The sequence below is a fragment of the Leptodactylus fuscus genome, chromosome 4, assembly GCF_031893055.1.
Source record: "Leptodactylus fuscus isolate aLepFus1 chromosome 4, aLepFus1.hap2, whole genome shotgun sequence".
In the NCBI taxonomy this organism is placed as follows: domain Eukaryota; kingdom Metazoa; phylum Chordata; class Amphibia; order Anura; family Leptodactylidae; genus Leptodactylus; species Leptodactylus fuscus.
This window is the reverse complement of record NC_134268.1, coordinates 147,012,982-147,039,479: the sequence shown is the minus strand read 5'-3', so window position 1 is coordinate 147,039,479 and position 26,498 is coordinate 147,012,982. Positions and strand designations below refer to the sequence as shown.

Here is a 26,498-nt window from a genome sequence, read left to right as displayed (position 1 = left end):
TATTTAGGAAAACTTTTGAACTTACATAAGCTAGCAGTACTAATGTAGAATAATTGAGATGGGAATATCATTGTAATTTAGCATCAATTCTTTTAGGTACACTTGCACACATTTTTATTCTTTTTTTTTTTTTTTTTTTAATGTAGATTGTGATCCCCAAAAAATGTAAATTTTTTTCCCTTTTTTCCTATCAGTATGTCTTTGTAGAAAGGGAGGAAATCCACGCAAACACAGGGAGAACATAAAAACTCCTTGCAGATGTTGTTCCTGGCGGGATTCAAACCCAGGACCCCAGCGCTGCAAGGGTGCAGTGCAAACCACTCAGCCACCGTGTTTCCCTATACTTGTTATGTCAGTCCAGGTAGCTGCAACGGGGCTAAGGGATAGCAGTAGGGAATCTCGCCCTGCACTACTCCCACTAGCTAACCCGGTCCCTGCCTCACGGGTGTAGGTCGGCTGTTCTCAGGCTAAGCCTGACCCCGACAGCTCCTCTCTCACTGACACCGTAGGCCTAGAGGAAAGTGGGAGAAGGAATGCCCTATAAGATCTCTAGGGACTGGAGACTAAAGGGGGTCACCCCTAACGAACTAGTGAAGCTGCTACTGACAGGGACTGACAAGGGTGTGCGCTGACTAACAACACAAGCAGCACACAGGAAACATGTAGGAAAGAATTCCCCCAAACCAATATGGGAAGGAACTTTACACTAGGAAACAAACACAGGGAAACTGAGTAGAAATCAAAGGATAAGGCAATTCACTCACACAGTCAATTATACACAGAGGGAGGATTGGTGAACACAGAAGGGAAAACACAAACCAACTTGTTCACCCAAAACCTCCCAAGAACCAACCACGGAACTTCCTCTATCCAAGACAACCACCTACTCCTCCTGCTAAGGCCTAGCTCTGTAAAAGCGACACTCAGCACAGAACCATGGGAGGCATGGGTTTAAATACAGAGTAGAGACCACTCCTCCCAGGTGCAAATGGGAGGACAGACTAATCAACCAGGAAAGAAAGCAATGAACCTAAATACTCCTAACAGGATCCTCCCCTCAAGGAGAAGACTCCGGATTCTCTAGGAGCATCCTTCTTCGGGAACTCCTTGTGGAATTTCTCCACGAGTCTGGGGGCTGACATATCCGACTCCAGAACCCAAGAATTATCCTCAGGACCGTATCCCTTCCATGCCACCAGATACCGTAGCTTCCCCCGAACATATTTGCTATCCAGAACTCGGGATATCTCATACTCCCCGGACTCAGAAACTGGTGGAACCTTAACAGGAGACGTTCCCTTCTTGGCCTTCTTTAACAAGGAGACATGGAACACCCGGTTTATCTTCCACCTTTTAGGTAGTTGCAGCTGCGCCGCCACTTCATTTACCATCTTGATGATCTTAAAAGGACCCACAAACCTGGGACCCAGCTTCTTGCAAGGAACCTTCAACCTGATATTCTTGGTGGACAACCAAACCATCTCACCAGGGAAGAACTGCAACTCTCCTCTCTTCCGATCCGCCTGGACCTTAGCCTGGTGCGACGCCCGCACCAGATTCTCTCGGATACGGGACCATACCCCTTGCAGCTTTTTAGAAAATAGCTCCTCCTCCGGAACTGGGGAAGAAATGGAAGAAAATACTCCGAAAACAGGATGTCTACCACCGGAGCAAAAAAAAGGTGTGGTACCTGTGGCATTGGAATCATGGTTGTTTAGGGAAAATTCTGCCAGGGGGAGAAAGGCAGCCCAATTATTCTGGTTCTCTCGAACAAAACACCTCAAAAACTGTTCCACATCCTGATTCTTCCTCTCTGTTTGTCCGTTAGACTCTGGGTGAAACCCGGAGGAAAACGACAGTGTAACTCCCAACCTGCTGCAAAAAGCCCGCCAGAATTTAGCCACAAATTGCGGTCCCCTGTCCGAAACGATATCCTCAGGAAGACCATGCAACCTTACAATTTCTTTAATAAACGCTTCAGATAGTGTCTTGGCACATGGCAGCCTGGAAAACGGGATCAAATGGCACATTTTCGTGAAGCGGTCAACGACTACCCAAATGACCGTGAAACCCTTAGACACCGGAAGGCCCGTGATGAAATCCATAGACAGATGAGTCCAAGGTGCCTTAGGAGGTTCCAATGGATGTAGAAGACCGTGGGGACGGGTATGCGACGCCTTGGCTCTTGCACAGACCGAACAATTTTGAACAAACTGCAAGACATCCTTACTCCACCCTGGCCACCAAAAATTCCTAGACACCAATCTCATGGTCTCTGAAACCCCCGGGTGACCAGCAAGAACCGACTCGTGACACTCCCTCAGGAGACTTTGTCGGAGAGTAGTTGGGACAAAAAGCTTGTTTCTAGGTATCTTGGAAGGTGCAGCGTGTTGCGCTTCGATCAAGGCCTTCTCCAATTTCGCGCCCAATACTGCTACCACCACTCCATCCCCAAGAATAGTGGCAGGCGCCTCTCGTTCCTCCTCAGTCGACATATACCGGGATAAAGCATCAGCCTTGACATTCTTTGAACCCGGCACATAAGTCACGGTAAAATGGAACCGCGCAAAAAATAGAGCCCATCTGGCCTGCCGTGCATTTAATCTCTTCGCCGACCCAAGATAAACCAAATTCTTGTGGTCAGTAAATACCTGGACTGGCCTTCTGGCCCCCTCCAGGAAATGACGCCAATGTTCGAACGCTAGTTTTATTGCCAGTAGTTCCCTATCCCCGATGTCATAATTCCGTTCAGAGGCAGAGAATTTCTTAGAAAAGAAGGCACAGGGATGCATACCCTCCTCGAACTCCTGAGAAAGTACTGCTCCCACCCCCACCGAGGAGGCATCCACCTCCACTCGGAAGGCCAACCTCTCATCCGGCTGTCTCAAAATGGGAGCGGACGAGAATCGCTTCTTCAGTTCTTCAAACGCAGCCAGCGCCTCTGGCGACCACTTAGCACAGTCAGCCCCCTTCTTAGTCAAGTCCGAGATAGGTTTCACAACCTCAGAAAATCCCTTGATAAACTGGCGATAATAGTTGGAGAACCCCAAGAACCGTTGGACCGCCTTTAGGTTCTCGGGTCGCGGCCACTCCAAGACTGCCCTGACCTTCTCAGGGTCCATCTCGAACCCCTTGTCCGATAGGATATAGCCAAGGAAACATAACTTATTGACCGCGAACACACATTTCTCCAGCTTAGCACTTAATTGGTTAACCCTCAGGAGATCTAAAACCTCTCTCACTCTCTCCCAATGAGTCTCCAAATCCGGGGTGTAAATGAGTATATCGTCCAGATAGACCACAACCCCCCTCCCTATGACGGCACTTAGTACATCATTAATAAAATTCTGAAAAAACGCAGGCGCATTGGTTAGACCGAAAGGCATCACTAGATTCTCAAAGTGTCCTAGGGGTGTGTTAAACGCTGTTTTCCACTCATCCCCCTTCTTGATTCTCAGCAAGTTATATGCCCCACGTAAATCTATTTTACTAAACCAGCGGGCTCCCGTAATCTGGCTGAATAGATCCGAGATCAACGGAATGGGATAGGGATTCCGCACCGTGATTTTGTTAATCTCCCTAAAATCCAAACAAGGGCGCAACCCTCCATCTTTCTTCTTTACAAAGAAAAACCCCACTGCTACTGGGGACTTAGATGGGCGAATATGCCCCACCTCTAGACTCCCCTCAATATACTCTTTGAGCGCCTCCCTCTCCGGAATAGTGAGATTGTACAATCGTGTCTTGGGTAGCACTGCATTTGGTATAAATTTAATCGAGCAATCATAGGTGCGATGTGGTGGTAATGTCTTGGCTGCCCTTTCCTCAAAGACCTCCCTGAACTCACATATTTCTTGAGGCAAATTGTCTATAGACAAAGACATAACGGATATGGGCAGACATCGACCATTACACCCCTGCCCCCAAGAAACTACTGACTCGGTCTCCCAGTTGATAATAGGGTTATGCTGCTTCAGCCAGGGCCACCCCAACACTACTTGTGCTGGTAATTTAGACAACAAGAACAAGTCAATCTCTTCCCTGTGGCCACCCACAATAAACTCCAAACCCTCCACCTGTTTGGAGATGACAGCTTGCTGTAGAGGGGTCTTATCAATAGCCCACACCGGTATCTGAGACTCCAAGACCAAAGGACTCACCCTTAATTGCTCACAAAACTCTGAGTCAATAAGGTTGACTGCCGAACCACAATCAACCAAAATCCGGCACTTCTGCCCATTTACCCATCCTTCAAGGGTCAACCCGGCAGTCTGAGTACAGGAAATATGCACACCTCCCTCCTTAGTAGGTTTTCTCCCTTTACCCTCAATAGACCTGGGGTTATTACTCTCCTTGGCGAACCATTCTCTGGAGGGGCATACCCTTGCTACATGTCCCATCCCTCCACACACAAAACAGCGTACTGTGCGGGACCCTTCACTCTTGGGTCTGGCACTTCGCACAGTGGCCCCAATCTGCATGGGTTGGTCCCCCGGGTCCTCTCTAAAAACGGAGAATTGAGGAGGGTTAAGCCCCCCAGGACTCTTGTCTCCACGCTCCCGGAGGCGCCGTCCAACTCTAATTGCCAGCTGCATGGCCTCATCTAGATCTCCCGGAACAGGTTGAGAAACTAGATGGTCTTTAACCTGGTCTGAGAGCCCTGTCTCAAACTGACTAAGTAGAGCGGGGTCATTCCAATGTACTTCTGCTGCCCACCTACGAAACTCCGTGCAATATTTCTCTATAGCGTGATCCCCTTGCACCACACGTCGTAGGTTATACTCAGCCGTGCGTACCCTGTCTGGGTCGTCATACAGTAACCCCATTGTGGAGAAAAACGCCTCTACAGTTAGTAAGCAAGCTGAGTCGGCTGGTAACGAATGTGCCCAGATGAGGGGATCATCTCTCAATAAAGTAATAATAATCCCAACTCTCTGTACCTCAGAACCGGAGGAAAACGGCCGTAGCCGGAAATACAAAAGACAGTCCTTTTGAAATCGGAAAAAATCTGACCTCTTACCTCGGAAGGGTTCAGGTAAGCTGACTTTTGGCTCCAGAGGCCGACCCACAGGGGCGCTACTCACCTGCCTCTGTATGCCCTCCACCTGAGAGGCTGTGTGTTGAGCCAACTGCTGTACTTGAGATACGCCAGAAGCTTGGATGGCATCCATTCGTAGCTTGATCCCCTCCATCTCAGTGGAGATCTGCTGCACCGCCTGGTACAACTGTTTCAGGTCCGTCATAATACAAACAAACCTTTTTTTTTTTTTTTTTTTTTTTTTACCGGCTGAGTGTACTGTTATGTCAGTCCAGGTAGCTGCAACGGGGCTAAGGGATAGCAGTAGGGAATCTCGCCCTGCACTACTCCCACTAGCTAACCCGGTCCCTGCCTCACGGGTGTAGGTCGGCTGTTCTCAGGCTAAGCCTGACCCCGACAGCTCCTCTCTCACTGACACCGTAGGCCTAGAGGAAAGTGGGAGAAGGAATGCCCTATAAGATCTCTAGGGACTGGAGACTAAAGGGGGTCACCCCTAACGAACTAGTGAAGCTGCTACTGACAGGGACTGACAAGGGTGTGCGCTGACTAACAACACAAGCAGCACACAGGAAACATGTAGGAAAGAATTCCCCCAAACCAATATGGGAAGGAACTTTACACTAGGAAACAAACACAGGGAAACTGAGTAGAAATCAAAGGATAAGGCAATTCACTCACACAGTCAATTATACACAGAGGGAGGATTGGTGAACACAGAAGGGAAAACACAAACCAACTTGTTCACCCAAAACCTCCCAAGAACCAACCACGGAACTTCCTCTATCCAAGATAACCACCTACTCCTCCTGCTAAGGCCTAGCTCTGTAAAAGCGACACTCAGCACAGAACCATGGGAGGCATGGGTTTAAATACAGAGTAGAGACCACTCCTCCCAGGTGCAAATGGGAGGACAGACTAATCAACCAGGAAAGAAAGCAATGAACCTAAATACTCCTAACAATACTTGCACGCATTTTTTTGAAGAACTGAACAGGAAAGTTGTTCCTAACATCTTGTTTGAAGCTAACCGCAGGTCTTCTATGGCTGTAACAAATATTTTGGTCTCTTCATAGTATCCCAAACAGGCTTGATAATGTGGAGACCAGGGCTCTGTGGGGACCAGATCATCACTTCCAGTACTTTTCTGCCAAATGGTGGCCACACCAAATATTCATTTGATTTACTTTTCTCTTTTGTTCATTCATTTAATTGTAATTTAAAAAAAACTGTTAACACTATTTAAAAAAAAAATACTTAGAACAGGAGTAGGTTTCAAGAAATATGCCGTAATATTCTATTCAGCAAACAGTCGTTGATATGTATTGCCTTTTGCTCAGAATAATGTGTAAGATGTGCTTTTCTGGAGTGCTATATAAAGCACTTCTGTTCAGCGTGACATATCAAAACACAATGTTTACTGGTTTCTTCACAGGGTTTCCTCTTTATGTTGTAAAATTCAACATTATCTTTCTCACTATGGAAAATCCCCAAAATATCTTGACAGAACAATGTCAGAAATAGTTATTTCGTTATTGAAGTTTCTGATAATGATTACTGAAGGAAATTCCCTTGCCTAGAAACCTAAAAGACACAACATATTACACACATGCGTATACACATACATACACCCACACACACTATGTGGCTACTTTATCAGAGGCACCCATATAGTTGTATGCTGGACCTTCTTTGGTCTTCTAAGTTGTAGGGATTCATTATGGTACACAGAAGTACGGTATTATCCCCGGTATCAGAGAGCCAGGGTATGCCAAGACAACATTCCTTCAAACTCCGTTACTGTACTTCCAGCAGCATGAAGTGTTGACACCTGATGACAAGGATTCATGGACTTTCTGTTTCCTTTAGACAGCAATGGAATTTCATCAGGTTGTCTAATGTTGTAGCTCATTCCTGAGATCCAAATTGATCTGATGTGTGACTTGTACAACCCTTTAAAATGGCAGATCAATTCATTGCATGTAAACTACAGTATATTGTAAAATGAATATCCTTGTTAACCAAAAAAATATGGATATTAAGTCATTTAGTGTCTTAGCGCATACCTGTACCGCTATTCCTGTCAAATATATAACATGTTGTAGTTATTGTCCCCTCCGTAGGGTATATGCCACTAACAGCCCCTACAGCAGCATATACTATAAAAAGGTTTAGAAGAGAATATTGTGATGTTGTTTGAACCTAGAAAATATTTTGCACAGTTTTGACACCACCTACTATTTCATTATCATGCATATTAATTCAAGACCTACCTGATCAATTTCCATTAACTTTGGGAAGGCTCCAGGCCATTGAATGGCCACCTTTACTGTATCTGAGGGAGGCGGCATTCTGACAATATGTAGAAGAGCTGGACACAACTCAGAACACCCTCAAGAACATCCACACCTAGAAACAAAGAGGTGGAGAGTTACAGAAAGAACATGTAAAAGGACCCAATATGCTAAAAGTGCCAGTTAAAGCTCATATCACCCATCAACCCTTCCTAAAGAAAACAAGTACTGCAGGTTAAAATGTTATTTCCATGGACTTGCCTGTACAGCTTACTATAGAGTGTCCTTGTCTAGGAATAAGTAGGAGGAACAAGCCATAAACAGATTGAGAACCATGGGAATGCATTAAGTACATAGAAGTATTTACATAGTCAAATTTTATTTAAAAAAAAAAAAATATATATATATATATATATATATATATATATATATATATATATATATATACACACACACACACACACACACACACACACACACACACGTGGCCACATTAAAATCTGTGAGAATTACAGAAACTGATGGGTGGAATCAAGTATCCAGAACCAGCAACTATGTCAGAAACATAGAGGTCCTAAAGAGCATGTTAATAAATACAGAACACATATACATGGCCATCAGGGGGTTTACCATTATGATGACCCATATGACATCAGTGATAGATGGATATACATATAGAAAGTACTTCCAACCTCCTCACCCTATATCTGCAGCCATGTTTACCTAATAAGTGATAGTGATCAGTGGTATTGGCAACATGTAACTGGAAAAATGGAAGGCAACTACGGCTGGTCTATCACAATCTCCCCAGGTTGATACAAAGCCATTCATATTTATATAAGTCCTGTCAACAAGGTGAGTGCTTAGATTATTGAACTTTCCACTGGAGTCTGTCACCAGGATGAAGAATATTAAACCAGCAACACAGTTAGATAGGTCAGGATCACCTGAATGAAACGCCTTTCTCCTCTTAAAAATTCAGCCCTCCATTGCTGAGATATTAATGTATTTCAGAATATGCAAATGAGAAAACTGGAGCATGGAGGACGGCTTGGTTGCACCAAACTGCTACATCCTACACTGGCTTGTGCACCTGCAGAAAATTTAGATGAACTCAGCAGGCTCTAACATTACATGTTTCCTTTGGGATAAAAACATTTGTCTAAAGTTATTTTGTGGTTTATAGGTCAGAAATAGCATGAAATCAAAACACAGTGATGCTTTATTCCGAAGAGAATCGTGAATAATGGCCACAGTGGAATGTCTTCATGAATCCATCTAAAGGGATCTACAGACAGAACGTCTCTAATTCGCAGGGAGCAAACTGCTAATTTGATAGACGTGAGACAACTAGTCACAGCAACTTTAGAGGTTTTCTAGCCACATTTTTAAATGATGAGTCTAAGTTGTCTAAAATATTAGTGATGATTTAATAAATATTGCAATAGGATTGAGTGATTAATCGAAAACGAACATCAACTAGGATAAAGGACATTTGTTTAAGTCCGTTATTTTTAGTGTTGAGCAAATAGTATTTGTCGAATACCTAGCCGGCATAGTAATGCATGTAATCGGCCGAACACCAACAGGTTAAACACTTTGAAGATTCGATGCGTTTAACCTGTTGGTGTTCGGCCAATTACATGCATTCCTATGCCAGCGAGGTATTCGACGAATACTATTTGCTCAACACTAATTATTTTCAATTTGGTTATTATAATATTTGCAGTTCATGTCCAAAACTAAACTGCTATATCACTCTGGGGTCTCTTCAGATCCCAGACTATAATAAGCAGAGGACCAGGGAAAGTGAGCGACCATGAACCTCCCCTAGGCTTCAGCATGACTCCCTTCTGTCTTCAGCACTTCTAGCTGACATCAGGAACTAGCTGATGTTATGTGGTGGTGCCAAGCTTGCATCTATGCATCACAATGCTACGTGACGCTGAGGCCCAGAAAGCGGTCCCTGACATCAGCTACAGCACCGAAGACAGTAGAGGGTCAAACTGTGTCTCTGCTTATTATAATCTGGGGTCTGAAGAGTAGGTCGCGAGCGTTTTGTAGTCTCCGCGGTGAAACAGTTTTTTTGGTTTTTTTTTAACTGGACACAAACTTCTGCATGTCCGGTTAAAAAAACCTGTTTCGCCACGGACACCACAAAACGCTCACGGGCGGACACTTTGCAAACCCATTCAAATAAATGGATATGAAAAGTGACTGCCGGTTTCCATCTCCTGTCCAGTTTCTCAGGCAGAAGACGGAAACCTGAAAGCGGAGACCGGGCGCAGGTGTGAACCCGCCCTGTCAGTATAATAGGAGTCCTACCGCTCCATTTGACGTATGGGCCAGGAACTGTCTCACACAAATGGTAAATGTTGACTACAATCGCAGTGTGAAATGGCCTTAACAGCCAAACCAGAAGATAAATGGCAGAACAGAATCTGTAGCTTGTCAGAAGAAATTCTGGAGATAATTTTTGCTACAGATAATACTTTTAAACACTGGAAAAATAAAAAGGTTAAGGAGGACCCCAACAAAAACTGTACATAAATCCACATGTAGCAACACATGAATATTGTTGTCAATTACAATATAATAGATGAAACCAGCCGCTAAATTTGTACAAAGTGAATTATCCCAGTGTAATGGTATAAACAGAAGAAAACACCAAGCTAGTTATATAGTTATTATTTTATACTATTGGTAATATACAATGTACCACACAGGCTCTGTGCCGGCGTAGAGTCATGACAAGCTCATTGAGCTTTATGTAAAACTGCATAACAAACAACAATTGGATGTGATTCATTGTTTCAGAATGCAGGACGCTGCCTCCATCTACCATGTGTATAATGGCTCTGCTGTATTCAACATTATGCTGCTCCAAGAGGAATACGGGACACTGGTAAATGCTTCTATTTATCACACAAGAAACAGTCTGCTTATATATCCTTAATAGAAAAGTTGTTCTATTTGTAAAGAGTTCCACAATATATACTTGATTCAGAGAATTGACCTATGGCTTCAATTCTAACAATGTGAAGATACATAAAGGACATGCTGAGAGGGAACAGTGACAAACACTTGCTGTCCATAGTAGGAGGTAGCAGCTTAACTAATATCATCACTGCAAGGCGTCAGGGACTGCACATATGATGTCCATGTTCTCTACAAGCACCACGCAGTGCTATTGGTTTTGTGTTCTGCCATGGTTGAGTCAGTTTTTTCATACTAGTGAAAAATGTGTCAAACATTTTTTTTTTCTTTTACTAAACTGCCATATCTTTTTGGTGTCACAGAAGGCACGTGTGACATGGGGATCAGAGGGGACAATGGCTTGAATGAGGGAAGAGACAAGCAAGCCTTCATTTTGATTTCTGAAATCATTTCTTGCCCTGTCTATTTTGCCTGGAAAACCCCTTTAATACTTTAAATTAGTTTGTCACCAGTTTTGACCCACCAAAACTGCTGACAGTGCTATATAAAGAATGGGGAGAACAGTATAAACATACTTCAGAGTATGAGTTTCATGAGAGAGTATTTACAGCTACTGTCCTGGCACTGAGACTGCAGGTGCCTAGGAATCCACCATTTCATGTGCACTGCCCTAGACTCTCTGTGCTAAAAGTCTTTGCACCCCATCCCTCCTCACCCTGCCACTAACAATGCACTTAGCACACAGAATAAATCTATTATCCAAAGTAGAAGGAGCAGTGGCATGACATATGAAGAAGCTTGCAATTGTGGTGAAGAGTTGGATTTTCGGGTCATTTACCCTAGGTATAGTTACACTGCTCCCTCCATCCATATTGCACTGCCAGCAGGTCTATGTAGACCAGATCATTCAGTAGTTATCAAAGACACTCTAAGGAATATAGTTTCTCATAACAAGAACATAGTTACGCCTCTGTACAAATCATTGGTACGGCCACACTTAGACTATTGTGTGCAATTTTGGGCCCCAATATACAAGTAAGACATAGTCAAACTTGAAACGTGCAAAGAAGGGCAACCACAATGATTAGATAGATTAACACATTTGGGGTTATTCAGTTTAGAGAAAAGACGTGTACGGGGAGATCTAATAACAATGTACAAATACATGAAGGGACAATACAAAGAACTTTCTAAAGATCTTTTTACTCCTAGGCCAGTGACAGTGACAAGAGGACATCCTCTATGTCTGGAGTAGAGTAAGTTTCACCAGAAACATAGAAGGGGATTCTTCACAGTAAGAAGAGCGAGGCTCTGGAACTCTCTGCCCCAGGAAGTGGTGATGGTGGATTCTTTGAACAAGAGGGCCTGGATGCCTTTCTTGAAGAGAACACTATTCTGGGTTATGGACTCTAGATTTTAAGGACACGTTGATCCAGGGTTTTTATACTGACTGCCAGATTGGAGTCAGGAAGGAATTTTTCCCCTGAAATGGGGCAATTGGCATGAGCCTCATGGTTTTTTTTTTGCCTTCCTCTGGATCAACACTGTAGGGATTGTAGGGTTATAGGTTGAACATGATGGACCAAAGCAGTTTAATACATTGTGTAATACAAGGATATTGATTATGCCAAAAGATATTAGGTCCAAGCCGTACAGAACACCCTTTGTATCTCTGATAGTACCAGCTGCAGTTATACGCAAAGTGACTCATCTACAAGTACTGAACTATAGCTTGTCTGCTGATGAATAGAGGAAAGTATTCGGCACTTCCCAGCAACATTAGCTCAGCATATAAGATTATACGTGTATCCACTGCAAGAGAGTGAAGTGGAATATGCTCATGCAAGATGGAAGAGTTACTGAGTAATACATTGATTATAATGCCATTTATACCTAACTGGAAAGAGATACGAGGAAGCAATACAATTTTCCATACTGCAAAAAGCAGAAATTCTATGGAAGGAGCAATACAATTATTTACTAAAACAGACCTGAATGGTGACAATTTAGTTAATAGGACTGTTAGGAGTTGGGTGAAAAAAATGCAAGTACTCTAAAATGACAAATAACAGTACTCCAGCTTCTCCCAATACCTCAATCCGCTGACAATCTAGGTTTACAAGCTGGAAGTACTGACTCTCCATACAGGCATGTAACTGCTAGTGACCATATACTGTAATAACTGCCCCGCATCTACCAACATGCTGGTCTCTGGCTGCATTTTTATATGCTCTGTGTGAGGCATTTTTTAAGCCATTTTGCACCCACAGACCTCAACATTGACAAAAACTACACCAAAAATGCAGAAGGCTCCATCCCGAATCACATTTTTTTGGTTCGGCCTGTTAAACAATTTTATTAAAATGCACCAAAAAACATATAAACCACTGATAGGAGCCTCTCTAAAAATTGCATTTGTGCAGTCATGTGACTTTTTCCAGTGTTTTATACCTTCCTTTTTTAAACAGAGGTAAAACCAAATCATGGTCTCTGGATAAAAAAAAAAAAAAAACCTTCACAACATATGGACAAAAAACTGATAAAAATACGGACATTCATCAATTTTCTACAGACAAAACAGACACTGATATGTTAAGGCTAAGGCTCGGTTCACAATGAGTGTTTTCATGGCAGGGAGAAAATACATGGAAACACGCAGCATTTTTACCTTCTGGGGAAACAAAGTAGAAAAAAATGCCAGCAAAGTGAATCAGAATTTGGCAAATCCCATCCACCAAAAAAAAATAAAAAATGCGGAAAAGCCATGTTTTTGAAAAACACAGAATGTCAATTTTGGCTGGAGAATAGCAAACAAGAAGCGCTACAGTAAAGACCATGGCCGAATTACATTTCTTTTTTTCCCATAGCACTTTAGACAGAAAGTCCACAAAGCTGTGGGGAAAAATGTGTTTCCGCCTTAGCCACGACCTTGTTCTGGCCATGAATGAACAACGTGGCTGGCACACGGGTGGCAAATGTATGTCATCTGTGTGCCATCAGTGCACTGGCCATGCTTCCGTGGCCCCATTCATTCAATGAATTAGGAGCTGTGGAAGCACGGCCACAAAATCAGACATGAATAGGGCCTATTCCATATTTTGTGGTCTGGACTGCTGGCCCGCACACCGGACTGTGTATATTCACCGTTATGTGCATAGACATGAATGGGTCAGTGTGCTTACCAGGAAAAACCCAGATAGCACAATGACCTAGCGCACGGTCATCTGCAAGGGGGTTTAGGGCCATGAATAAAAAAAACCTGTCCATGTATCAGCTGAATTTACTGGCCAGTTAAGCCTAGACACATCCGGTCTGATACATCCATCTGATTTTATCCGGACCAAACACAGTCCTGTGAAACTGCCCTGTTACACTGCAATGGTGCCTTGCTGCTCGTATCTTGACATCTGATGTGATGACAAGGCTAATATTACTTTATCTCCAATACTTCTCCCAGAATGTTATTGTATGTCCCTACGATAAATGAATAAAACAGAACAGAAAATAACATTTGTGGTCCACACGGTGGTCATGAGATTGACTTTGACAAAATAAAACAGCTCTGGACCTTTCACTGGCACTTATAGTACAAATGCAGACATCTCTCTTCACACAATAGCGGTACTCGCCTCCTTAACAAAGCTAAATGGCAAGGTTAAATGCTGAGAGTAAAGATGGAGATATGGGGTCTATTCACCGCTGTTTCCTAGCAACACTAACAGTTAAAGATCTTTAAACAAGACAAGAAATCGTCACATTTGTATTCTGCTCTACTATGTCTCCTTGGTAGAAATGGGAGATAAGCAAAGCCATAATCACATAGACTTGTGACAGAAAGCATTGGAGCTGACACATGGCAAACGAAATGTCACTCAACAAGGACAGAAATGGAGCTGACATTGCCGCTCTCTGCCGATTACATCCTACACAAAGTCACTGACATTACAGGATGGATGACACTCACTCCGCAAACTTCAGGACAGGCAGAGCTGCCGGCTGTATTCTGTCCTAAACTTCTGCTATCTTTGTGGATGGAAAGTTTATCTGATAAGTGTCACAACAGGCAGAAACGACGCATAGAAGACTATGGTTACCAAAGTTATGGCAATGACAAACATTTGTAAGGCACTTTTCTCACTATGGAACTCAAAGAGCAGGGAGTAATGGAATCTGCAGAAAAAGGTATGACTGCGGGATGAGGAAAACATGTTCAATGGATTTATACTCTGATTTTATTCTGGGTGGTCACACTCAAAAAATTAATATTGGGTGACCCAGTCAGCCATGTAGTCTGTATGGAGGGAAGGGGTATCCAGACCCATTCACTCCTCCCTACTGGAGATGGCATCCTATATGGGGGAGGGTCAACAGGATTAGCTCTTAGCAAAGAAGAATAAAGAGGTATTTGGCCGATACCCATCTCATGTGTACGGTGAACTTTACTAAGCACTTTATTGCAGATTTATTCAGATCATGTATGTGCACAAATGTATGTGTGTACGTGTCTTCTTAGAAAATAAAATGGCGGCTCAGTGGTTAGTACTGCAGCCTTGCAGCACTGAAGTCCTGGGTCTAAATCCAATCAAGGACAACATCTGCATGGAGTTTGTGTGTTCTTCCCTACATGTAGGGTTCTTCTGTCCGCTTGAGAAGTCGGACATCTTCACTTGTGGACGGGGAAGGACGGGCACGGAGTGCAAAAGAACGCACCCGATGCCCATTTAAATAAATGACAGGTGTCACGGACACAGCTAGTGTCCGCTCCTAATGTCCGTGCCAGATTTTGAGCGGACACTACGAGCGGACACTACCTGTCGGACACCGACGGTAGTGTGAACGCCCCCATAGAAGGGACTTTTAGTTTTTATTTTAACATTGAAGTCAAGCAGGGCTGATAGAAAAGTTAACAGATACATGCTCAAGATGTTCCATTTAGTGTCTGACAGATCACAACAATTGACAAGCAGTCGCAGTGTGAATATATCCTAAAGGGGATATTGTGGTCGGTATTCATTTTGGGGTCTGCTAACTGGGGTCATATGAACAATCTGCTATTTAAAGGATGACAGTTGAGGTTGTGTCTAATATGGGAAAACTTTTTATTCCCCTGTTTTGATGTCATGAAACATTGCTGGATTTCTCACATAAGAGACTAATATATTCCCAGCAATGGACCCTATTAACACACAATAAGGCTGGTGTCTGCTGCTTTAGCGGCAAAAATGGTGCTGCACGCTACAACATAGGCTTCTTGTCAAATGTTTAAGAACTGCCAGCAGAGACTCCAAACTGAGCCCATGATGCAAGTGTGAGCATAGACCTATTTTGTTAACATTTATAATATATTATCATCTTTGGGTAAATAGATAGAAACTTCTTGACATTAGGGAGTACCTACCTTGAAGGGGTTGAGAAACACTACTGTACAATATGTGACCAAATGAATATTAGTGCAATTGTTCTGACATTTAGATTATTGTTGCCAGTACATTCCTGCTTACATGAGGTGAGGTGCTCTCAACATCCAGTGATTTTTATGCCCACACAAAAAAACTGCCAATAAACCAGCAATTCAAATGGAGGAAAATGGTGAGGAATTTGGTGTGGAATTTCAGACTTTCAGCCTTTTTTTTCAGCACTGAAATTCCACACCAAATTCAGCACGATTCTCCTCTGTGTGAATGCACCAATAGAATGTATCTGAGCTGATCTTGAGCAAGTTCACATGGGGTAATGGTCAGAAACAAATGTTTGCATGAACATTCACCAAATTATCAGCCCGTGTAAAAGGCCCTTTGTCCACATGCGGATAACTCCTTGCAAGTTAATAAATTGCAATACATGTTTTTTATACCCCAACTCAACACAAGTTCTATTTTGCTTTATTCAGTTCTTTGGTCCAGTAACTGGCAGTATCATATGACCAGCAATAGTCCAGAGATGACTTACTGGCTGCTATAGGAAATCTACAACGAAAGCAGCAGCATTTCCGCAATGTGAAAAAGTGGCGCTTTTTTGACAGATTTTGTGGGGGTTTTCTGAGACAAAGCCGGGAGTGGATTGAGCAGAAGGGAGAAGTATAAAGGTAAATTCACACGGAGGAATTAGCTACGGATTTAGGGTCGGATTCCGGCCCCCATTCTGCCTCCCATTGTATTTAATAGAAGGCAGAGATCACAGCAGGATGATGAAGAAATAAGTGCCCTACTCGATCTTATCGCAACTGATTCAGCCGCGGATTCCAAAGCTCAGGACTCCCTGCTAATTAGGCCCATTCGTCTGACACTAATCCGAAGCAGAAAGCAACAACTAAATCCCATTGAGGTTAGCCGATGGATGGAAAACATGAAATGAGGTCTGTGTGTTAGCCAGATTTACCAGCTTCAACTTCATTTTGACAACGGGACTCCTACCATACTAGTTATCTTTGATGGTAAGAGTCACTACCTCCCAGCAACATACTGTCTCGTATCAAGTACATCCTAGTTATCTATACTGCTAGGAGTCCCGCTCCCAGCATGTAGTTCAAGCCAGTAAATCTGGCTAACATAATGACCCAGTTTTACTGGTGAAACACTGTCACGTGCAGCTTCCTTAAAGGGGCTTTATCAATGGGAAAAGTCATTTTTAGCTAAGAACATACTTGCATAACCTTTAGGAAGGCTATTTCACACTTACCATTTGTATGTAAATTGCCTCAGTAGTTTTTGAATGAGTTCGTTTTTATTCATATGCTAATTAGCCTTTTCTGTGCAGTCCAGAAGAGTCTGTGAGCACTGTCTGCTCTATGTGTATGAGAGCAGGGAGATGAGTTATCAGCACAGAATCCTCTCTGCTCTCTTACACAGAGAATAGCAGACACAGACACTTCCAGAGTGCTCAGAGAAGGCTAATTAGCATATAAATAAAAACAGACTTATTCAAAGACTACTGAGTCGATTTACATACAAAAGGTAGGTGTGGAACAGCCTTTCTAAAGGCTATGCAAGTATGTGATTAGCTAAAAAAAAAGACTTTTTCTGATGATAGAGCCCCTTTAAGAGCTTCCTAGATATTTGCCATTCCTTCTGTAGCTACTATTAGATTTGGTACACAAAAAGAACACCACAAAATCTTCAACAGAAAAAGCAGCGTTTCCGCAATGTGGGGCCTCATTCTTACATTCCTGAAGCAGAATTTTTCTTCCTGACCAAATTCTTCCTACACTACAATGTTCATGGCTTTGCTATGAAGATACCAATCACTGAAGCAGAGGATAAAGCAGGGCCATGTAAATTAGCGGCACTTTCTCTAATTGCTTTTAATGAATGATTATTTTGTATACAGATGCATATGGTGTCACACAGATTAAGCACTGACACTTTAGTCTGGCCTGTAATTGCGATTCTCTGGCTGGCTTTAGAGACCTGGTTACATAATCATGGAAATAAATTTTGTACATGTGTCCACTTTCACTTCCAGAATATGCAGGCTATTCTTAGTACTGAACAAACACTGTCAGGATTTTCCACAAAGACACTTATATTCGCTATAAATTATTTACTATGCAGGAGCCTTTTTTTTTTCCACTAAACACAAATGAACAAAACATATAGATTCTATAAAAAGGCACAAAGACATACACTTCAAAGTTGGTTAAACTTGCTGATCTTATGTGTATAGGAGCCTTTCTACCTCATGACAGGTGTAAATGATTAGACACAATGGGGGTTATTTATCATCTGCCCCTTTTTTTGACAAATTTTTCGCAGGTCTACCTTTTTGTAAATTAGTTTTCCTGTGGTGTTCATTTATGATGTAGACGCACCTTCTTGTTAAATGTTGTGCATGTGTAAGTTTAGATACGCCTTAATAAACTATGTGTACTTTGCCCTTTATAAATACTGTCTGACCTGACAGGCTTTTTTACACTGTTCATATACTGGAGTGCATTTTTTTTCCTTTTTTTTTTTTTTTTTTTTTTTTCCCTTTTAAAAAAAACAAAAAACAAAAACAAGTCATAGATACAGAAGTAAAAAGGATCTTCATTTAGGCCTCTTCCCTTTTCCTTACAAAAAGTGGCGAAGATAGCATAACATCTGGGAAAAAAGGCACAAATGCATCATAAATAAAGCACAGGGCAGAAAAATACCACAGAAAAGGCACAACTGACGCCAAAAGAAGGAGCAAGTAGCTTAATAAATGTGCCCCATTGAGTCACATTTAGATCAATCTGTTTGGGGCTAAACAGTGGAAGTTCAGAATTTATACAGTTATACATTCCTATGCATGCTCAGCATGAGAAACCACATGTACTATACATCAGAATGCAGAGTTACCCCAGTTATGATAAAAAAAATATATATTTATTTATTTATTTATTTATTTTAAAGACTATAGACTATAGAACTATAGAAGCACCAGCAAATCTGGGCTTCATCCCACAAACCGCACGGCAGAAACCCCTCTCAGGCAAAAGGGCCCGCAACAGAAAAAACAATCAGGTCCACCAGCAACCTGCACGGATGGAAAAATGACCCTCCAATGGAACAGCAGTATACCACATATCGGTCCTCAACAGAACCTTTCTCTAGTGTTGAGAAAGGTTCTGTTGAGGACTGATATGTGCTGTACTGCTTTTTCCAGTAACCATGCAGGTTGCTGGCGGACCGGTTTGTTTTACACACATATATATAACCATATATATAAAACCACAGAGTTTTCGTCACGTGGGGTTCCAGCCTTGGGGGGTTTATTGAGGACTATGATATGGAGTATAAATTCCTCTTCTTAGGTGAGCGACATAATGTCCATTGTCCATGCTGCAGCTCAGTCCCATTCAAATACCTTGCAATACCAAGTACAACCATTATACATTGTACGGTGCTGTAAGCAGTGAAGAGGCCACAATAAATCAATACAATGGTCCTAGAAAATCCCCATATCCCCATAAAACGGATTTTAATTTCTAAAAAAGAAACATGAACGTAACATTTAAAAAGCAAAGAATGTAAAGACAGCCCAGGATATCAAATGCTTCAGAAACATGCACAATAGATGTTGTTTTATTTGTATAGCAACTGTATAGTCAATAATGTAGCCATATAAATGACATGTACCACAGAAAAGGCAATAGAAGCTTTAACAAAGCAGTGGGGTATGTGTCATGGTTCACTGCCTCAGGCTACTACAAGGTTTTGATCTAAAGAGGATCCTCAGGTCTCATATAGGTCAAATGTATTAAGTTACAAAAGAAAAAAACAATGGCAAATTGGCAAATAAATTGTGGACAATTGGAAGTGATCTCTTCATTCTCCAGCTTCTCGTTGTTTCCATTACACTATGCACTGAAATGTGTCCCCCAAGCACTGTTGACTGAATGGTTTACAGTCTATCGGGGGTGGCTTTTCATGGGGCAGGTTATCAAGTTCTTCTCAATATTCTTTCTTTACATTCTGATCTATAAGGACTTTACAGTGAGGAAATTGACCACAACAGTTCATACTCCAGAACAGACCCCATTAGTTTGACCACAGAGATAAGTTCAGATGAGTGTCCCGACACCAACTCCCCAGATCCATATGTAAGACAAGGATCGCCCAATGCCAATAATTGCCCTAATGGAGCTGCCAATCAGATGACCAACAAGTGAGTGCTCATTGGTCGGCTGACTGCATCATATAAACAGGATAACATGCAGATTATTGGCAGTACATTGCCATATGTAACCTGGTCAGTGCTGCCTATAATCCACACCGGGGAGGACAATTACAGCAGAAATCATCCCTCCCCCGATCAGTTTACATCGGCCAGTATAATAAAGTGCTGATCGAGGGGTTTCCCATTGCCTGGTACTCCTGGGGCCGTCATCTGGCTATATAATACAGCCTCTAGGGAACAAATTCAGACAGTAGAGAAATTCAGTTGATTTTAAAGAGGACCTTTCACCACCTCCACCAACTCTAGTTCTTCGAATCTGTTAATAGGCACGGCTCCACTGACTCTGGCACAGTTGGATTTTTTTTCTGTAGCCCCCACAATTTCGAAGCAAAAAGTGCAGGTAGTTTTGTTGCCTTTTACGTATGTTAATAGTTGCACTGGAGGCATCATGTGTGTACAATACATGTATTATTATTTGTAATCTTTAGCTAGCTCTGCTGGATCTAGAATATACAATTTTTTTTCCAGCATAATTGTTTATCATGTTCCACAAGGCTATGGTTATTTACAACTTGAAAGGCTCTAAACAATAAAGCAGTACAATGGCTTTGAAGCTCTACATACTTGGGTAATGCTAATTTGCATGGCTTTCAGATGAAGCCGTAACAGGCAAGTGAAATATATATCATTGGATATGCTTTTCAGCCAACAAAGCACAAAATGCTGTATCCAAAACCATGACATCATAAACATAGTGCTGACTGTACAAAGCCACAAGCACCCACAAGGCACATTGCTTCTAGATGTTCCTACTCCATTAACCACTTAAGAATACCACAGTTTTGCAGTAAAACTTCCAATCTCTTTGCCTTGTACTCTCAAATAACATATACTATACAAGGTTAGGGGGATATCGTCCCTCCATAGGAAGAAACCACCATTTAGGTGTGTGGAGTCTTCTTAATCCATGAGTGCTCCACTGTACAAGGGAACATGGAAAGAATATGCAAATTTGTCTTCCATGATCTAATTAGGAAGTCAGTGCCTTCCTAATTAACATCATGGAAGACAGATTTGCATATTCTTCATATACTATACAATGAAAGCACTAAGACGTCAGAACCTAAAAAAACTGTTTTTATTATCATGTTGGTGTAAAAATGATCAGTGTGACACTATTAACAAATGTCACTGGCTGCTGAGTTGCGTATGGCTTTCACACAAGGCATCTAAGGCCTGGTTCACATCTGCATTTGGTATTCCATTCAGGGAGTCCGCTTGGGGTCCCCCTGAACGGAAACCTATACGCATTAAAAAGCAGTTAGCTAAGAACCACACAGACCCCATAGACTATAATGGGGTCTGTGTGGTTTCGGCTCAGTCCGCATGAATCATCCGGAGAGAAAAGTACTGCAAGCAGCACTTTTCTCTCTGCATGTTTCGTGAGGAAACCACGTGGACTGCATTATAGTCTATGGGGTCCATGTTGTTTCCTACTACTAAGAGACTCCCATTGATAATGAGGATGGAGCTCCGTGAGTCTCCTGTGTAAATGGAGTGTTAGTTTGTATGTGTGACCACCACACCATTCACTTGAATGGGACTGATAGAGATAGCCAAGCACAGCTTTCTGTTAGTCCTGTAGCATTGGTCATGTAGGCACACTACTGCACCATTTACACTGGGGACTGGAAATAATCACAAGGATGGTCACACATACACACTACCAGTCCACTTACACAGGGGACTCGGGGATCTCCATCCTCATTATCAATGGGGGTCTCTCAGTAATAGAAATCCCTGAGATCAGACACGTAAACTTCACAACAACAAGGAAAAAGAAATTAAAGGGTTGTCCAGGACTATGATATTAATTTCCACTTCCTCTTCTTAGGTCAGTGACATCACATCCATTAGTCACATAACCATGCAGCAGCACAGTCCCATTCAAATGAATAGCGCTGAGCTATAATACCAAGCATAGCCACTATACAACGTACAGCGCGGTGCTGTATAGCAACAAATATAGTGCTCAATAACCACTTTAAGCAATTGATTATGCTGTAGAACTTTCTTAAGCTGGGCTTACACATCAGGCTAATGTTAGCTAAATCTGCTAACCATCTAATATAGGGGCCCCAAAACTCATCTATATCTGACTCTGGGTAATTATATTGAAGGATTTTCAGTTGTTTCAAGAAAAATATATATTATAATATACCCAGGACAACCCCTTTAATGTTTATGTCTTTTTGTTTGCTTTTTAATTTGGAAAACACAGTTGCTTTGGAGTACCCTTGTGCCTTGAGTACCCTGGATATAAATATCAGGTGACTGGAGCAGCAATGTGCATGCTCCACTGCCACTTTCTTCAAACTCCTCCTCACTATGGCTGAGCAGATGAGGAGAAAGGGGGGGGGGGGGGGTCTGGGAACCCATGTCCTATTTATTAATGGGGGTCCAAGCAGTGGGCCCCCAGAGTTAGGGGAATAATATGTTTTACAGTGGTGAAATGTTTTAATTTAGTTTCTGTTGCAGTTCAGTTGACAAACAGAAATCTTACGGTACTTTTAAAATGGCAAGGTGTGCCCTTAGCCACAAACATCCATATAGCATCGCTTCATTGGAGGCAGCACGTCTATATATACACATCCCAAACATTTTCTGAGTTTTCCTAGTTTTGGAGCTGAAACAAAGAGACGCAACTTAAATGTCACATCTATATTCCATGTACGTATACAGTATGGATTGTGCAGTCTGCAATTTCATGAAGTAAACTCCGCAGCTCTGTGGTCTACTGTTCCCATTTCCTATCACATTAATTACAGTAATTACTGTCTCCTTGTAACAATTTCTTGGCTTAGAACTTCTAGCAAAATTTAACCCTGCAACCAGGCATAATAGTTGAATAAATTGTGCTTTGGTTTCATTACTTATAGTATGTCAATGTTAAAATAAATAGACTGGAAATAATTACACCTAATAAATGAAGCAAAACTACCATTAAGGCTAAGTTCCCATCTGCACCGGAGTCTCCATTGGAGACTACCTTGTAATGTCCGGCTGAAATCAGTGGACAAAAATGTCCTTCACGGATCGGTTTCAGTTTCAAAATGACTGAGCCCATTGGGTCCTCTGGGCTTTGTGTATAACTGCTGTTACAGAAGTCTGCCTGTTCGTTGTTCTGGTCCTCCAACAAAAGAGAACAACAGATAGGCCAACACTAGTGTTAACCTAGCACAAGGCTAAAACAACATGGGGGATTTTTGTAGAGCAACCTCACATGTTTATCTCTTGTGCTATAGTGGCACTCCACTGGATGTTTATTGCATGTAACTTAGGATGTTTTCACTCAATTCAATTTCTTTGATGCAACTTTTAAAGCCAAAGTCAAAGGTGGTTTGTAATGTTAGGGTGAGCTCAAACTGGAAAGTTGCCCTCATCCTGGACTGTTGAGTTGGTAGGCCAAAACACCAATTTAGATTGCTTTATTTTTCCACAGCCCAACTCCTTTCAAAATGGTGGACAGCCAGGGTCAGAAAGCAGTAAAGTTTCTGTAATTCACAAAAAAAGCTAGCATTTGAATTCCTATGAAAGTAAATATCCAACAAACTAGGCATGTAATTAGTTATACAATATTGATAATTATAGAATATAAATTAAAATAATGAATCATTTTATTGTGAAGGCAAAGCTGGAGTCGGTTATTTTTTCCAATTCCAAATTCAACTCCAAACCCAAAAGGGGTACAAAAACAATAAACATAAGTAACACCAATTTTCACCATAACGTGAGCCAGTGTAAAACACATATGTGTAAAACACAACTATAAAGCATTGAAAACCAAGGTTGCTAACTAAATCTGAAAGTAGTGCAATGGCTGATAAAAAGAGAGCATGTAAAGTACTAAAACAAGAAGGTAGTGACGTGGCATTAAAATATTGTTAAGAGAAAAATAAATTATGTAAAGGACGAAAAAGGAGACAAAGGTGGATGCAGAAAGAATACTGGTAATTGCCAAGAACAGTAAAAATAACTTCAACTACATATATAAGAAAATTATTCTGGTGAAGGAAGATGAGGAAAAAGTAGATCTATTGAATACCTTATTCTCTACTGTATTTACACACGAGAATCCAATGACCAAAGACTTGAGTAGGAGTAATGTAAATTCTCCAGAGATGTCACTAGAAGGAAGTGCAGCACTCTTTCTAAATACTAAAATAGACAAATTGCCATGGTCTAGATCAGACCTGGGCAAAGCCCGGCCCCCGGGCCATATCCGTCCCTCTGAATGATTCAGACCGGCCCGCACAGCTTGACTAGGGAGGCGTGTCCTAGTGCCGGCAGAAGATGGAGACATGTGGAGTGTGTCATAAGGTACTGAGAAATGTAAGGTGAGATGCAGGGTGGAGAGTGAGTGAGTGTGTGTGTGTGTGTGTGTGTGTGTGTGTGTCTATATGTGTCTGTCTGTCTGTGTCTGTATGTGTGTCTATATGTGTCTGTCTGTATATGTATGTCTGTGTGTGTGTGTGTGTGTCTGTCTATCTGTCTGTATGTGTGTGTGTGTCTGTCTATATGTGTCTGTCTGTGTGTGTCTAAGTAACCTAGGGGCAGAGATGGAAGGGGAATATTATACTAGGGCAGAGATGGCAGATGAAGGGGGGGGGACATGAAACGGGGAAAATAAAGGGGGATATGAAACTGAGGGAGAAATGGAGGGGGGAAATGAAACTGGGGGTAGATGAAGAGGGCACTTAAACTGGGGGGACATTAAACTGGGGACAACTGGAGGGGCCATTAAACCGTGGCGGTAGGTGGAGGGGGACCTGTCTGTCTCTAGTTGCCCCCAAGTTTAATGTCACCCTCCAGCTACCCCTACGGTTTAATGTCTGCTTCCAGCTTCCAGATTTTAATGTCCCCCTCTAGTTGCCCCCAGTTTCATGTCCCGCTCCAGCTGTCAATTTATTGCCCCCCTCCAACTACCCCCACTGTTTAATGTCCCCCTCCAGCTGCTCCAGTTTCTTGTCCTCTCTAGTTTCCACCAGTTTATACTAGGGCACCAGGAGAGGGGCTTAATACTGTGGGGCAGTTGGAAGGGAACATTATAATGTGGGGGCATATAATGTACGGGTGACTGTAGGAGGATTATACTTTGTGGGGGCACATGGAAAGATGATTGGGAATGGGCAGAGTCAACATAGAAGTGGGTGGAGTTAAATTTGCCGTGGCGCGGCCCTCTAGCATAGTTTCAATTTCTTATGTGGCCCCATGGGAAAATTAATTGCCCACCCCTGGTCTAGATGGTATAACACCACCCCACCCCCCAATCCCTGAGTTCTGTGGGGAATTGTGAATGGTGATAGACTGAATCTAATATTTAAGAATTTGATATTGACTGCATCTGATCTCCAGGATGGATATGCAGTGACATTTAAGTACTCTGATCTGCAGTACTCGATCTGACCACTATACAGAGAACAGAGCTGTCTTCCTCTTCTATTTTCTCTGTATCAGCTGCTGAGAACTAATCAATGGGGGCGCTGACTGTCAGACTACTCAATATTTTGGGCTAAAAACCCTTTTAAGCCTATTATACATCTGCACTATGAGAAGGCCTGAAGCATCATCAGCATCATGCTGGTTGAGTGGTGCTTGCTTTTATATTTAAAAAGCAAAAGGACAGAGAGTGTAGGGACTTATTTGTGCGGTAAAACCACAAGATTTTGACATCATTTCACAATACTAGAGCGAAACTACAACATTGCCACATTTTTTCCTAATGGGGATATCATGTGTATAAATCCAATGGAACGTTTATTATGTAACGTAAATTGTCTGTGTCTCCATTAATGAAGTATTTATAAACTCTGGCGTCCAGATGCAGCGAGTTTAGAAATTGGATCATCTAGAACGTCAACAATAGCACCAACATAAAGTATCTCCTTGCATAAATCTCTACAATGTATAGATACAAAGGAAGCAGAAAGGAAACAAAACATTTTATATTTACATTGCAAATATTAAAGGAAAACTCCACCTAAAGCTAAAGTTTTCTATATGTTTCATTATTATATGTCATGTGTAAGTCTCTCACCTGTTCTTGATCTTGCTTTTTTTATCTTTATATATCACACTAGGGCTGTTGCATAATAACACATGTTGTTCACTTGTGCACTTTTACAGGATACATGCTTGTACAAATCACAGACAACACTCAATCCTGTCGTATTCGGTCCATGGTTGATCCAACTAACTTTACAATTTACCAAGTACTAAGACGCTAGGTTCAGACTAGCATTCAGTTTTCTGTTCATCGGGTCCGCTTGGGGTCCCGAAGAACAGAAACATAATTTGCTTAAAAAGCAGTTACCCACAGAAAGCTGTGGACTATAGACTATAATGCTTGCAGGACTTTTCTCTCTGAATTTTTCAAGCAGATTTGGGGATGGAAATACTGAACGTAGTTCGAACACTAGTGTAAACCTAGCCTGCGTCACAAGTCCTCACAATGTACATGCTGATGGGTTCTCTGTATTTATCAGCTGGGGCTAACCAGGTCCACCAGACTGACAGCTGTATTTATATGCACA

The 26,498-nt window shown here is 42.1% G+C and overlaps 1 protein-coding gene across 2 annotated transcripts in view; it reads right to left on the bottom strand.

Annotated features, from left to right (window-relative positions):
* The window catches only part of ELMO1 (engulfment and cell motility 1), a 242,510-nt gene that overhangs the window by 195,167 nt on the left and 20,845 nt on the right, over positions 1–26,498 (bottom strand). For both annotated transcript variants that reach the window (XM_075271179.1, XM_075271180.1), the window contains exon 2: positions 7,309–7,444. In XM_075271179.1, the coding sequence (XP_075127280.1) occupies positions 7,309–7,386 (78 nt within the window). In that variant the 5' untranslated portion in view covers positions 7,387–7,444. The remainder of the gene's footprint in view (positions 1–7,308; positions 7,445–26,498) is intronic.